Here is a 14356-nt window from a genome sequence, read left to right on the forward strand (position 1 = left end):
CAATGTTCACCAAGTTTTGTTCTTCATAATAAACAAGTAAATTGTAAGATTTTCTGCTGGAAAAATTTGATACAAAGTTGTTTGGGTAAATGAAAGTAAAGTTTTTATTTTCTAGCACAGCTTTTTTACATTGAATCTTCCCACATGGAGCCATTTTTGTCTGTGCTTTTTGCTTTTTCTGTAAAATTTCACCCTATGAGCATGATACTGGTCTTTACCTTCTTCTTTAGAGTAACTACCTTTTATATATCTAGTTTCATTCAAAAACCAGTTTAGGGTAGCTTTTCTCCAAAATCTTACCACCAAAACAGGAGCAATTGTCATGTACCATCCTCGAAAGGATGAAGGTCTTTAGTTCTAGTATGTCTTCTATTACTTTTTGGAAATAAGTAACAAATATATTTTTCCAAAAGTTTTGAAATTGTTTTGAACTCACGATTCGCATCACACATGCTTGCAAGTAATTGCAACTGTCTTCAAAATACAGTTGCAATATTATTAAATAAAAATTTAATAATAGGAACTTAATAGATGAGAGCTACATTTTGCCATTTTGGCTCTTGTATCAGCTATAACCAAATACAGAATTATAACTTACTATTCAAATGGATTTAACAGATACAAGACTGATACATCCTACGTTTGAGGGAGTTTTTAGCCCTGAATTTGCACCCAGAGGCTTATAGTTTGACTCTATGACGATGATAGACTGTTGTTTTGAAAATGGCTTCGATTGTATAAGATCCTAGGATCACCTGACCAATTCTCATTCTTTATTTTTTAACACTAACAGTTAGTAAGATGTCATTTTTTAGGGGTGATTTTGCCCTTTTTAAAATAAAAATAAAAAGTTTTAATGTTAACTTTTTCTGTAATACAGAAAAGATTCACACAACAGCGTGATGTTGCATAGCAAAGAATGAAAATATTACAACATAATTGTCTAAAAGGTTTCCTTAGAATTTTCTGTCATACATTCATATCTTTTATCAGATTAGGCTATGAGTCTGTGTCAAAAAATACTGCCTCCTTTGAAAACAGATCAATGCCGTTGTTCAGCTTTAATCATGGGTTGTATTAGATTACACAGAGACGTAGTAAAGGTGTCGGCGCCGTGTCATGGGGGTAACCCAGAGCTATTCAGATTATAACACAAAACCACTAGATTAAGATAAGAAATTAGTAATGCTGTAGAAATCAAGGAGCAAATAATCAAAACTTGTTGGTTTTGTCACATAATCCTTTTGGATATGTGAATAATATTATTATTGTCAGTACTAATTACTATGTACATTTTCCATCTATATTTACAGTTAAAGGTTGCATAAAATGGCATTCTGGTGGGTTCCATTGTTGCTGTAACTCTTGATACCATTTAGCCTACATTTTAACTGTCTTTCCCGTTAACTATGGAGTCTGAATTAAAAGTCCAACTATCAGTCAGCACTGCAATGTTTTGTCTTAGTACTCCAAAAATGCAGATTAATTTAAAAGTGGAAAATTTATTTTTCTGTTGACTGGAATTAAGAGATTTTTTATTACTGGCGGTCGACCTCTAATCATAAGATTGCAGGTTCAATTCCCACCTTGCCTTCCCATATGTTGAAACGTCCTTGGGCAAGACACTAAACCCCACTTTGTCTCTGGTGGACGGTTGGTGCCAGGGTTCAACAGCAGAATGTGATTGTGTGTTTGAATGGGTGAATGGAACTGTGACTGTAAAGTGCTTTGTGCCTTTGAGGAAGGTAGAAAGGCCTATACAAGTATACGTCATTTATCATTTTACTAGATTTCTTATGTAAGAAACACATACTTTCTATTAACACCAAAGGAAAAAAAACTTTTCTTAAATCCTCAAACACATACATCTCAGTAGACATTACTATTAAGGTCAAATAAGCAATTTATTTTTATTTTTTTGTATAATAAACAATTTGTAATGGATTTTTTTTCCAGAGCCCAGAAGAAAAATTGGAGGCAGAAGAAGGAACCGATGCGAGTAAATCAGAGATCAGCTTAGTCTATGAGATCGCCCTTAAAAGGAACTTGTCTGTCAATTTTGAGGTAAGAACACAAGAGAGCTGTGAAGTGACGCAAAAAATGTTACTATGTCAATCTATTCAATGTTATTGTTACTGGTGCTGGTACAAGTTATTGTTGTGGAATAAGTCATTCAAGAAGCGATGACTAACAAGGAAAACGCATGTGGTAAATTTAAAATCCTATCATGGAGCACCGATAGTATTTTTAGATTTACATTATTTGTTTAGACTTCAAAGCTATTTCTGATGGGAGGAATGTTAAATTCAAATACTCAGTGGGCCAACATAAAGTTGAAAAAGTTGGTGTATTTTTATCCAGAACTTTCCATTGTATTTAATGTTTCCCACTGGCCAACAACAGACACGTGTTAAAAAAAGAGATGTCTGTTGCAGCAAAAAAAAAAAGTGCAAAGAGGAAAGATTGTACTGAAGCTGCACAGTAGCTGAGACTTGAAACTAGAGCTGACAAAGCTTAAAGGACAGTTTGTACAGAAAACTACATTAGGAAATCAAACACAAGGAAATGTGTTTCTCAACCCTTTAACATCGGAGCTTGAGCTCCAGTGTTGACATTGTTTCGACTATTGTAACTCTTAATTTTCTACACAATTAACATAATTGCAACAAATCCTGAAGCGGAGAAAACTTCATAGTAGTGAAGTGTCAGTCAATGTAAATTGGCTGGTTCTGTTTTGTATAAAAGCGGGTTTGCGCTGTTAGGCAATACTCTAAGTTCATAATGTGTTGCATATTGGTGCAAAGCTGATATGAAAAGCCTCTTTTCTCAGCATCAGAATCAGCTGAATCACGTTGATTGTGTAAAAGATCTAAGAGTTACAATATGTCAAAGAGCGTGAGTTATTTAGCTGGTGTTAAAGGGTTAAATTATGCTGCAGTATTAGTTCTTCTTTCTCTAAACGTCAGTCATATTGGAATAAGTTTCTAATACTACATTTCCAAACACATTTTTAATCAGGTTTGCATGGTGAATATCTGTCTTTAAATTAGATTTAGGAATGAGTATTTTCAAAGAGACACAAAAGACTGATGCATCAAGTTGTTGCATATACAACAGAGTAGTTTGAGCTGAACTTGAACTGATTTCTGAACAATAATCCTCTTTATATGGTTAAAAGCTCTGATACAAACTGAGCAAGTTATGAGACCTGGTTGGCCATAAAATGGGTTTCGGCCTGCTTGACAACCGGAATCCTGGTGTGTTTCTCTGATGGTGAAAAAACAGATGGACTACAGGAGTAATGTAGACAAACAAAAAAGCCTTAATAAGGAATCCAAGGAAGAGCGTGTTAAGAATGTTAAAAAAAATGTCTCTTAGGCAGATGTGATGCATGAAAAGGTGCAGCAAGTCATCACTAAATAAAGAACAATATCCAAGCTGGTTTCTTGTTCCTCCTCCAAATGAAGGTGTAGGTTCTTTGATCGCTCAGTGCCTACTGGAAATTACTAATCTGAATATGCCCCAAATCTCTGTAATACACTTGAATTTGTTTATGAAGGAGGGGAATGGAAAAAGCGCTGACTCGGTTTATTTTCTAAACAGACGCTCTGAGCCACCATAGTGTTTCATTTATTATAAAGCAGACAAAAAGCTAACAAAATATGAACTTCACTGGATGACTTTAGCTCAGAAGTTCCTTCAGCTGAACATTCTTAGACAAGAATTATTAAAATTCAGCCGTACCCCAAAGGCAGCTCTTGAACTTACTTTAAATGAAGAATATTCAAGAGTTTAGTTATTTTGCTCTATGAAGCCTCAATCATCAGTTTATATTCTGAATTAGTAAAGCTTTGGAATATTAATATGTACAGCTGTACACTTTTTTTCTGTCAAAGCAATCTGTTTGTTGTGTTCTGTTTAAACTGGGGTCAGCTCCAAGTGACCATTAGAAGTACTGCAGTTGTGCACAGAACCTTTTTTAACTGTTCTATTTTTCACAAAACCTTTTAAAATGTCTTTTTCAATTCAATTCAATTTTTCAATTCAATTTTATTTGTATAGCCCAAAATCACGACAACAGTCGTCTCGATGGGCTTCGAAGTAAAACATGAAATCAAAAGGATCACGAATACAAAGAGTTCAATAGAAAAATACTAAAATGAACTAACAAACTGACTAAGCTATACTGGCATCCCTGCCCTTAGACCCCCCTTCGCGGTAAGGAAAAACTCCCAACTGAAAAACATTTTCATTCCTGCTTTTCCGACTATTCAAACTACTGAGGGTAACTTTTCAAAAATACAGTAATGTATCCCACTGTGTCCTCATATAACCATTTTTTTTCTATTATTCTTGGCTCCTAATGTTTTTCAGTTGACTCCTCTAATATTCGTTTTCCCATCTACCGCCCTTCGTCTTCTCAACAAGGTACCAAAAACAAGAGATGGTCCGTTTACACCTCCCTTCCTCCACAGAGTTTGTTCCCTCCACCTCCACCATTCCTAAAGATCACACATGGGTCACTTTGATATAGATACATTGGAAATAGACAGCAGAAGTTGAGAAGAAAGGAACTAGAAACATGCTTGGAAGTGAAGTATTCCCACTGTGTTGACTTTACTTGTTGATAAGAGTTTACACAACATTGGAAAAGGTATGTGGAAAGCTGCCCAGTCCTCCCTTTTACACCCCTTTCCCTTTCTTTGTTCAAAAACAGATTTGTTCAGTAGAGCATGGCACTGCTATTCTTCCTGGAACTCCAATTAATAACACCAGCCAGCTAAATCTGTGTTGATGTGATTAATTATCTGTCATGTCTTTGTCACTGTCAGCAGTTACACCTTTCATTTCCAGTGCCTCGGATTTGGAAGCCGGGATAGTGTTTTTTTAAAGCAGACCACAGCCGCAGACCAAACAGTCTCCCTTCTGCTCAGTGTCAGCCTGGAAGCAGCTGTTCATCGCTGTGGTCTGATGAGCAGTAAATCAAAACTTTCCCCATGTTTCTCTCACATTCCTTTTTCTTTTTTTTTTAATCTATTAACATCTCTGTCGTCTGTTAGTATTTTAGTCAATTTTGCAGATTATTTCTGCCATTCCTGTGACAACAGTTTTATGATCCAAAAACAAGGGGAAATAATTAAAATAAATCTGATAATGACTAGATTTTTCTTGACACAATAAACCATGCATCATTCAAGATCAGAATATCCAAAGATAACTGGATATTACTTTTCCCAATTCCTTATTTTATTCTAACCTTATGTGTTAAGCGTAAAGTACATCATAAACCAGATGTACTATAGGATGTCACAAGTGACATCCATAATAAATTTAGAGCCGATCTGTGGATTTGTAACCAGCAGATCGCTAGTTGATCTTAGGTAAGGTCAAAAATCACATGCTTATTTGGCTGTGGAGAAAAAAAGTGTTTGGTAGTGGTAGCTCACGACTTGAGTCAGTTACTATTCAGGAGGCAATAATTTGATTATGAAACTATTATAATTAATCCTGAATGTATGCATTTTAAAGAAATGCTTTCTCTTCACTACTAGACCTATATTACTTTCTTTTCTCCATCAAAGTGCATTTGTAATTAATGATGACATCAATATATTTGTTTAACCTTTATTAAGAACAAAAAATATCCACCACAGAATATGGCTGCAAAACCTTCGCTATACAGGCTCAGATTGACTTTATTTGTTTAGCTTTGGAAAGGGGACCAGACAAGATGGCCCCTGACATCATCTGTGACACCTAGGGTCGCTAGTTAAAATAAAGTTGTGGATTTTTTTCTTTTTGCAATATGAGGGGACTTTTGGTTCCAGACGAGGGCACTGATGTCTGCAGCCAGGTCCTCTTGTAGATTTTTTGACGACAGTGGAGTTATCCTCATGGCATTCATAATAGTCCTTTAGACTGTTAGAAGTACTTGCAGATGTAGAACTTGTTGAAGCTGTACTCATGCTAGGAGCACCCGGGCAATTTCTTTTCTCCTCCTCCTCCAGATAAAGACAGACGTGTGCTATATGATTATGCTTACTTGTTGTGTGTGTTCCCTAAATACTTTTGGTATGACACAACTTACACACAGTGTCACTGACCGTTGACATTGAAAAAAACAAACTGTGTCCAAACATGAGCTTTAAAGAAAAACACGTCTAGTTTGATCACAAGGTCTACAAAGTCAGCCATGTTTGTGTGCTCTTCAATAATGTCAGACAACAAAAATGTGCTTCAAATTTAAGTTCAGCTTAATTCCTTTCTCTAATAATTTTTCGGCCCTTGATTATTTAAAATTCCAAAAAATGATTCAGAATTCTTTATGGATGGTAATCGATGCACCTGATAATCAGACCCCCACTATCACCACTAGTTGTTAGGGTGGAAAAAGACTTACAAGATGTTGGTTAAATGACTGCCACCTTTGCAAACAAGAAAACAAAAATGCTCATCAATAGGTCACACATGGACGGTTGTTTTAATTCAATTCGGAAAGCATGTGTCAAATAATGGTCAGTATTCCGATTCTGCTCAGGAAACAGTGCACAAATGTTTGACTAATTAATAAAAAAGATAGATTGAATTAACCGCGTGACCTTTTGGAGTGTGTATGATTGATCTGAAGCCAGTCCTTTAACTCAAGTGTTGTCACTGTTTTAGAGTCATGATGTTAAATTACATTTCCAATAATGACTTGTAGTGGTTGAAGCAAGGCTGATATTTGTTTAACTAGGCTGTGATTAGGTTAATTGTTGTTGTGAAGTTAGCCTCCTTTACATTATCGTAAATTATGTCTAACTTGTTTGCGTTGGAAGCTAAGTAACGGTTACTTGGTATATTAACCTGGCTAAGTGTTAACTCACCCAACAAGTCTTGCAGGGGAATAAAACAGCAGAATGCACAGATCAGACATCAAAGAAGTTGAAAGAATGAATAGCTATGGTGGGTTGGAGAGGGAAGTGTAAATCCATAGAAAATAAAATAAAAATATAAACAGTAAATATTTTATCTTTTTTTCTGAAAGAAACCTGTCGAGACAAAAAAAAATGTCTCCATAGAAAATTTGTATTGTTTAGTCTTCTTTGGAACTCAAGAATGTTTGTTCTCCGTCTTATTTTGGAAAGACAGGGAGGTCAACGTGACTCTTAGTGGAATTCCTTCAACTCTAGCAACTGAGAGTACCGCATATGAAGATAAGAAGCAGGGAAAAGGTATTACACCCTCATGCCGATCCCAATTCTTCATCAGGATCTTCATTCTCCTTCATGCAACATGTCATCATGCTATATTTATGCGTCGGTGCATCCTGCTTGAATCCTGAATGACCATGGTCCAGGTGAAAGTCTTTTACAGCAACTGTGTTTTTACATAACATTCTCCCCGCTCTCACTTGTGCATAAAATTACCCATGAGTCACTAAAGTGTCTGCTTTCCTATCCCGCTGCAATGATGAGGGTCGCCGCCACACCGAGAGCCAGTTGGCTCATTTAATCCTCCTGTCGGGCAATATCAAACAGATGTCAGCATCAAAGAGGAGCCAATCTATAAATCACAGCTTGTGTGTTGGATCGGGGGCTCCCTTTCCAAGGAGGACATAAGAGAAGAGGGTCCGGGCCAAGAACCACCCATCTTACAAGAAGCTGTTTCCCTCAGGGCTTGTTTGTCCACCGGTTGCCACAAAAGGGGCTTTCTTTCCTTTACAAGTCCCCACCATTGTCCTACCCTGCTCCCACAGCCTCCTCCTCTTGAGTACCTGAGTTCTCGCATGCACCGATCTCCAGACTGCTAAGGGTATTAATGTCTCTATGAGACGCTGAGGAGAAGGCCTCCCACATATTAAAAAGAAGAGGTTAGGAGAAGGGGATTGAAGGAAGAAAAGAAAAATTCTACATTGAATTACAGTAGGTTTCTTGTGCATAACCCGATCTCCCCGTCTTTAGGTGTTAGACAGGTGTGTTTTTGGTGTTTGTGTGAATGTAAGTGTGTGCAGTTGTGTGTGTCTTTGAACTGGAGTTCTGAAATCTCATCAGTGTGGCGCAGATCCCTTGATGTCTGCCAAAAGACTGACTGCTTCTTGTCTGCCGCCATCTGGGCCAAAATATGTGACATATTGTGCTCAGAAATACACATTGTATCCATGTTTCTTTCTTTCAATATGCTTTCAAAGATTGCAGATAGTTTCTGTTGATAATTTGTCAGTGTAAAGAAGATAATTTATGAAAATAAATGTTTATAAAGTTCTGAGATGAGTAACTAAATAATGAGGCGTTGCTGATTTCCTGACTAACAACATTTGACAATATTTCATATTTCATGGTTCTGGTGATTAAGTGGAAAGATTATCAAATTCTTTTTGCTGTGACCAAAGACTAATTATCATTGCACTTTTTGAGTTTGCTAGCTAGCTGTGGTTGATTTTTCGTCACAAAAACTTGAATAGAAGTCTTTAAAAAAAGGTTAATATTTAGCTTAATGTCAAGTTTTCTAAGCTAACACCAGAGTACTGTCTACAATTAGCTCTTTATGAAGATTTCCGTGCCAAACTATTTCTTGGCTGGGACCAGTAACTTCCTGGAGTCTCTCCTCGTTGCCTGACAACTAAACAATGACATGTAACAAAATCAAACTGGGAATAGCACGATCACATGGTATGTGTCTCAGCCACTTACCCACCAGGACACTTCATTTTCCTAAAACTTAAAGAAGTGTTTATTTTTCCTCTGTGTTTCTGTTTGGAAAATGAGCTTTTGTGCAAATCCATTCACTGCTTGAACAAAGACTATGTCTTGGTCTCCGTCACCGTCCACATCAAGCTGGACACATGTTCTCAGGGATGGACAAAAAAAACAAAGATAAGCTCCAGTTGACTTTTTTTCTGGCTCTTCCTTTTGTTCTTTATTGGACACTGCTGTCTGCTTTTTATTTGATCTAGTTTGTCACTAGTTCCTTTTACAATTGACATAATCTTAGCTGTCATCAGCCAGTGATGTGCAGTGTCATCACTGTACGCTTTTGGCACATTTTCCAAAGTCCAGAACGATGTACAGTCTCACAGAACACCGCCATGTACAAGAAACTGTCATGTCACATTTCCTTTTTCTAGTGATGAGCAAGACCAAAGCTGATCCCCAGGGTTGGAGTAAAGTCAGCTTCTAGTTTTTGAAAACTTCTCGAAAAACACTTTGTGTACTTTTTGACACTGCTGACTAAGAAAGAATATCACCTTTGAATCAATTTAGGAATAATTTTTGAAGAACTATTTCAATAAAAGTGAATTGGGATAAAGTAGGACAAAAGTTGTGAGAATTGAAATCAGAATTCCATTTCTAAAATGTATTTTTTCCAGTATTTCAGTGGTAAAAAATAAATGTTGTTTTTTTAGATTAACTAAAAAAAAAACAATGAACTCGTTTGTTTTGGTAGATTCTTAAGATTAGGGCTATATTTTATATATATATAAATATATATCTATATATATTTTTGGAATGTTATATACCAATACATCCTTGCATCCTATGCATCACAGATCAAGACTTTTAAAGGTTTATTCCTGAGCATTTAGAGTAATCTTTCTGATAGTGGGTGTTACATTTCTTTAATTGATTGTCTATGAGAACTGGACTGAGTGAATGTGACTTTACCCATAGAAAATTACTCACTTCTGGTTCCAAGGAAATTATGTCAATTCAGTCGTCATTTTTTTGCGACGTGTACGTCGCCATGTTATACCCAGAAATCCTCAGTAAGCAGTGATTTGAGCCGGTCTGAGTCCGCATTTCTAAGGTAACCACTCTCGGCAATCGGTAGTAAGCTTATCTTTTCCCAGGTCTGCGTATCACTCGGGAGAATCTGTTAATTAAATATTTAGAAGATTATGTGGGACCACATACTGCTATTGAGGCCTCTGATTGGCTAGTTTATAACATGAATAACTTGCACTGCAGAAAAAGAAATCATGAAAAAGAAGTAAGGATTGGAAAGAAAATAAATAAAAGGGTAACAGAGCTGGAATGGGTATTCTGACAAATATAATAACTGACTAATAGCTGATTATTTCACAATAGAAGTCAATGGGATTTTGGCTTTTTTATACCTTCCTGTTTGGAACCTGAGATGGGGGATGGGGGGTCACTCAGTCCAGTTCTCGTGTACAGTTGATGATTTCTTCTTAAATGTACATAAGTAAACCCATCTGGATGATTCCCTGGTTGTTTCTGAGCTAAATGTAGTCAGTAAACGCAACAAAAGTTTCCCAAAATCCTCTCTGTTGTACTACCTCACCCTGATGAATGGCTGCTCCTGATGCAGTGCCATCTGAGCGGCTGCAGACCCCTGGTGTCCAGCTGATGGTTGCACTTGCATTCAACACACTCAAATTGTTCCAGATTTCCTCTGTCGTTAAGTGACATTATGCACTGTCGAAAAGGAATGTAAATCTCTTCCAGTCTTTACAACAACATTGGTTTAAATAATCGTTTCACCCATTTGTTGAAGGTTTCTCATCTGTTGTGGCTCTCAAAATGGAAAACAGAAAACATCTTGTATTGATACTGTCTTCAAATGTAGAAATAAGTGTAAAAATGTGTTTTCATTCATCATTTTTTTGTCAATTTCACCATTGTGTAAACATTTTGTAATGACATAGTTTTTGTCCCTAATATTTAACTGGCATGCAGCAAACCTGCTGTCATTCTTAGCTTTTTGTCAGACAGAAGGGAAACGGTTCACTTGTTCCTCTGTTTTCCTTGTTAAAGACTTAGAAGTTGGTGCTGACGTGTAAAACAACAGGAATTCTCAAGCTTGCACTTATCACTTAAATCTTTTCGTCATTGGTTGCTTGGTTCAAATTAATTGTTTGTAGATTGCTGCTGATTTTTTTCACAAAAAGGAGAGCTGGGGAGTGTGGAAGGGTGACGGGCGAAGCTCAGGAAAAGCCATCAAGCTTGAGGCTGAACCCAAACCCACACACCATCTAACCATGGGTACATATACATATATGTGTAGCTAACCAAATTCCATTTCTTTCTCTCTCTCTTTTTTTTTTTCTTTTGCTAAGGTTAGAGAGGAGCCCACCTGCTACACACACAATCACACACTATGTTCTTGGACTTCACAGGAAGTAGATGTGATTGCAGAAGCATGACCTAACACCAGCCGGTGTTTGTTTTAGGTTTCCCAGGTGACCAGAGGCTAGAGGAAGGAAACCAAGCCTTCATCACCAGAGACCGTCATCTAAGAACATGTTACTCTTCATGTGTGTGTGTGTCTCATTATTTTTTCAGTGTGTTGTGCTTTGTATGTGCATAACACACTCTTATGGGTGGATAGATGTGAACGTAAAGAGCAGATGTTTTCCAAGACCTGACAGAGCTGCTCGCTGCTCAACAAAAGCTCTCACACATACTGACACGCTTGTTTTCTGTCTTTTGCACCTTTTAACGCTGTTCTTCACCTGGTTGTTCTGACATCACTGCAGGTGTTAAAAGAGAGCGGCCCCCCACACATGAAAAGCTTTCTTACTCGCGTCACCGTTGGGGAGTTCTCTGCTGAGGGCGAGGGCAACAGCAAGAAGCTGTCCAAGAAGCGTGCTGCTCTGTCCATCCTGCAGGAGTTAAAGAAGCTTCCCTTCATACCCACTGTGGAGAAACCTAAGACCCACTACAAGAAGCGCACCAAAACTATCCTGAAGGTGCTTCAGTTTTGTCTGGGAGAGAGTCTGAAAGATGATACATTTTGTAAAATATATTTTAAATCTATTACCCTATTATACTTTGTTTTTCTATTTTTCATACTTAAGATCAAATACAAAACCTTTTATTTGGATTTTTCTCTATTTTTTTCAATTAATTTGGTTGCTTTTTTTCTCAGGTTGTTGATTTTATGTGAAAATTTAAATTTAAACAGCAAAATACATGCATTTAGTTACTATCCTTACAAATATTTGAATATACTTTTATGGATTTTTATTTGAAAAAAAGTTAAATATTAGTTAAGAGTGGCAACAGATATTTTTGGCAGGGATTAAGCTATTCAGCTAAAATGATGAAGAGATTAACACCTTTCAGCTAAACCACTTCGTTAGGGTCTGTGGCCGTAGCACACTGTTGTTGGATTATTAATGAGGCTCACGTCAGGTCATCGCTGAAAAACTCCACAATTTGTCTTACTTTTAAAATAAAAAGGTTTGTCAGTTGCAGATGAGTTTAATATGTTTCCCAACTACCAGTAAATATATGTATATATATTTATAATCAAAGCCTTCTTTATACTTTGGATTTACTTTATAAACATAATCTCAGATGTTTCTTTAGGGGGATTTTACAGGAGTTTGGAACCAAAGAGCAAAACAATAACAACAATTTATTAGCAGAAATATGCTACAATTGCTTCTCTCTCTCTCTTTTTTTTTTTTTTTTTTCGTTGTGAAAACTAACCTCTTGCTTGTTTTTATGTTTTTTTTTAAGACGGGACCAGATTATGGACAAGGCATGAACCCAATCAGCCGTTTAGCCCAGATCCAGCAGGCCAAGAAGGAAAAGGAGCCAGAGTACCAGCTGCTCTCTGAGAGAGGGATACCCAGACGTCGGGAGTTTGTCATGCAGGTAACCGATGCCTCTGGCTTCCATTTTCCAGTCTTCCTGAGCGTGTCCAAATTAATTCTGGATCATAACTTAGGAAGAAAATATAGGATAATAGAGGGTTTTTTGAGCTGGCTGGAAAAAGGTCGATGAACTTGACTTCAGTGTTGCAGAAAGCTCAGGAGGCCAAAGAATTCCCTGAAGAAAAGTCTATTTATATATTTAAAAAAAATATGCACGGCACAAGTAACCCTGAAAGGTCAGACAATCTGAAAGCTTAGTTCCTCTCTGCTTGTTTTTATAAACCTCATGGTCTAAGTGTCTGCAAAGCTCGGTGTTTACATTACATTTTAGTACATCTCATTCTGAGTGGTTGGTTGAAAGCGGGTTCAGGTCACCCTGACTTTTTTTTTTACAGATAAACTTTTGCTTACAAACAAGAAATTTTAACATTTTAGCTAGAGTAACCTTTGTGCTGGTTTTAATGTATCATAAACAAAGACCACATGATGAAAACCGAACACTCTTGGAAAGAAATTTAGAGATCCCACAGCAATACTAATATAAAAAAGGTTAATTTATTTTGCAACACATACTTATACATTTCTATGCTAAACTAATACTTAAAAAATATATACATATATTTTTGTGACCTAGATTTATGTAATTTACTAAAAAATGTACACAGTGTTACATTCAGATATATATATAATTTATAATTCAAATACATAATCAGACTCAGATATACAATTTGAATATATAATGTGGAAAAAAACACATTATAAAAACCAAACCAAAATGTATGTATATGTGGAAAACAAATAAAATGTAACTCTTTTTTTTATAGTTACCTCTAGTTATTATGTTTGCTTTTACATAATGAATAACAATATTTCAGTAAAGTTTTACAGGTTTTTGTCAAGCAGTTCCTTCCCATGCCAAATTTTCAAAATACAACCCTTTTGTGCTTTTTCAATGGATTTTGTTTTTAACTTGAAGCGCTTCTTTTCTTAAATTACATCCTAATGTAGATTTGAAAAAGTATCAGATTTTGTCTCAACATCCTGGCTTTCATTACATTTAAAAGTTTCTGCAATTAGCTTTGAGCATTTTGGATCCAAATGGTTGTTCAATATAGCTAAGAATTATATAATTCATTCTATTTTTGTAGTTGTTGCTTTCTTTTCTTCCACCATCCTTGTCTCTCCTTTTTTAAGTTCTTTCTGTCTCCTTATCTCCCCAGGCTCTGCCATGGAGTCCTGTTTAATGTGTTTTTATTGGTGCTGTTAAAGCCCAGAACAGATGAGCATCCCTCTTTACAGGCCTTTTTGTCTTTAGTGGGGCTGCCAACACTTTTACACTATTATATATATCAGGTTGTCTGCTGGTGCTAGTAAAACAGCAGATCTTTTTTCTACACTGGGGAACATCCAGGAATGCAGTTATAAACATAATCGTAAGGAGCTGTTATTCATAAAAGAATAAAAAATAAATCATGTTCTTGCAGCTAAAGAATACTTTTCTCTTTGTTTTTTCATTCATTGTTTTATTCAGTGAAGAGAGGAGGTCTCTCTTTATGAAGGAGGAATCTCAGGAGTCTCACATTTACTTTATTTCCGGGTTTTTACCTTCTGCATGCCATGCTTGTCATCATAATGTTAATAGATGAGATGGAGGAAAGGAAGCTATGTCTCTACATTTCTGTCTGGAATTCATAATAAATTTATCAAGTGGCCTTAAAGTGGAGATTTTAATACTGTAGCTGAATAAAAGAA

The 14356-nt window shown here is 36.4% G+C and overlaps 1 protein-coding gene across 1 annotated transcript in view; it reads left to right on the forward strand.

Moving 5' to 3' along the window:
• The window catches only part of stau2 (staufen double-stranded RNA binding protein 2), a 101934-nt gene that overhangs the window by 29631 nt on the left and 57947 nt on the right, over nt 1–14356 (forward strand). The window contains exons 7-9 of the mRNA XM_004081251.4: nt 1957–2064; nt 11480–11692; nt 12468–12605. Of these exons, the coding sequence (XP_004081299.3) occupies nt 1957–2064; nt 11480–11692; nt 12468–12605 (459 nt within the window). The remainder of the gene's footprint in view (nt 1–1956; nt 2065–11479; nt 11693–12467; nt 12606–14356) is intronic.

This window comes from Oryzias latipes, chromosome 20, assembly GCF_002234675.1.
Source record: "Oryzias latipes chromosome 20, ASM223467v1".
Lineage (NCBI taxonomy): Eukaryota > Metazoa > Chordata > Actinopteri > Beloniformes > Adrianichthyidae > Oryzias > Oryzias latipes.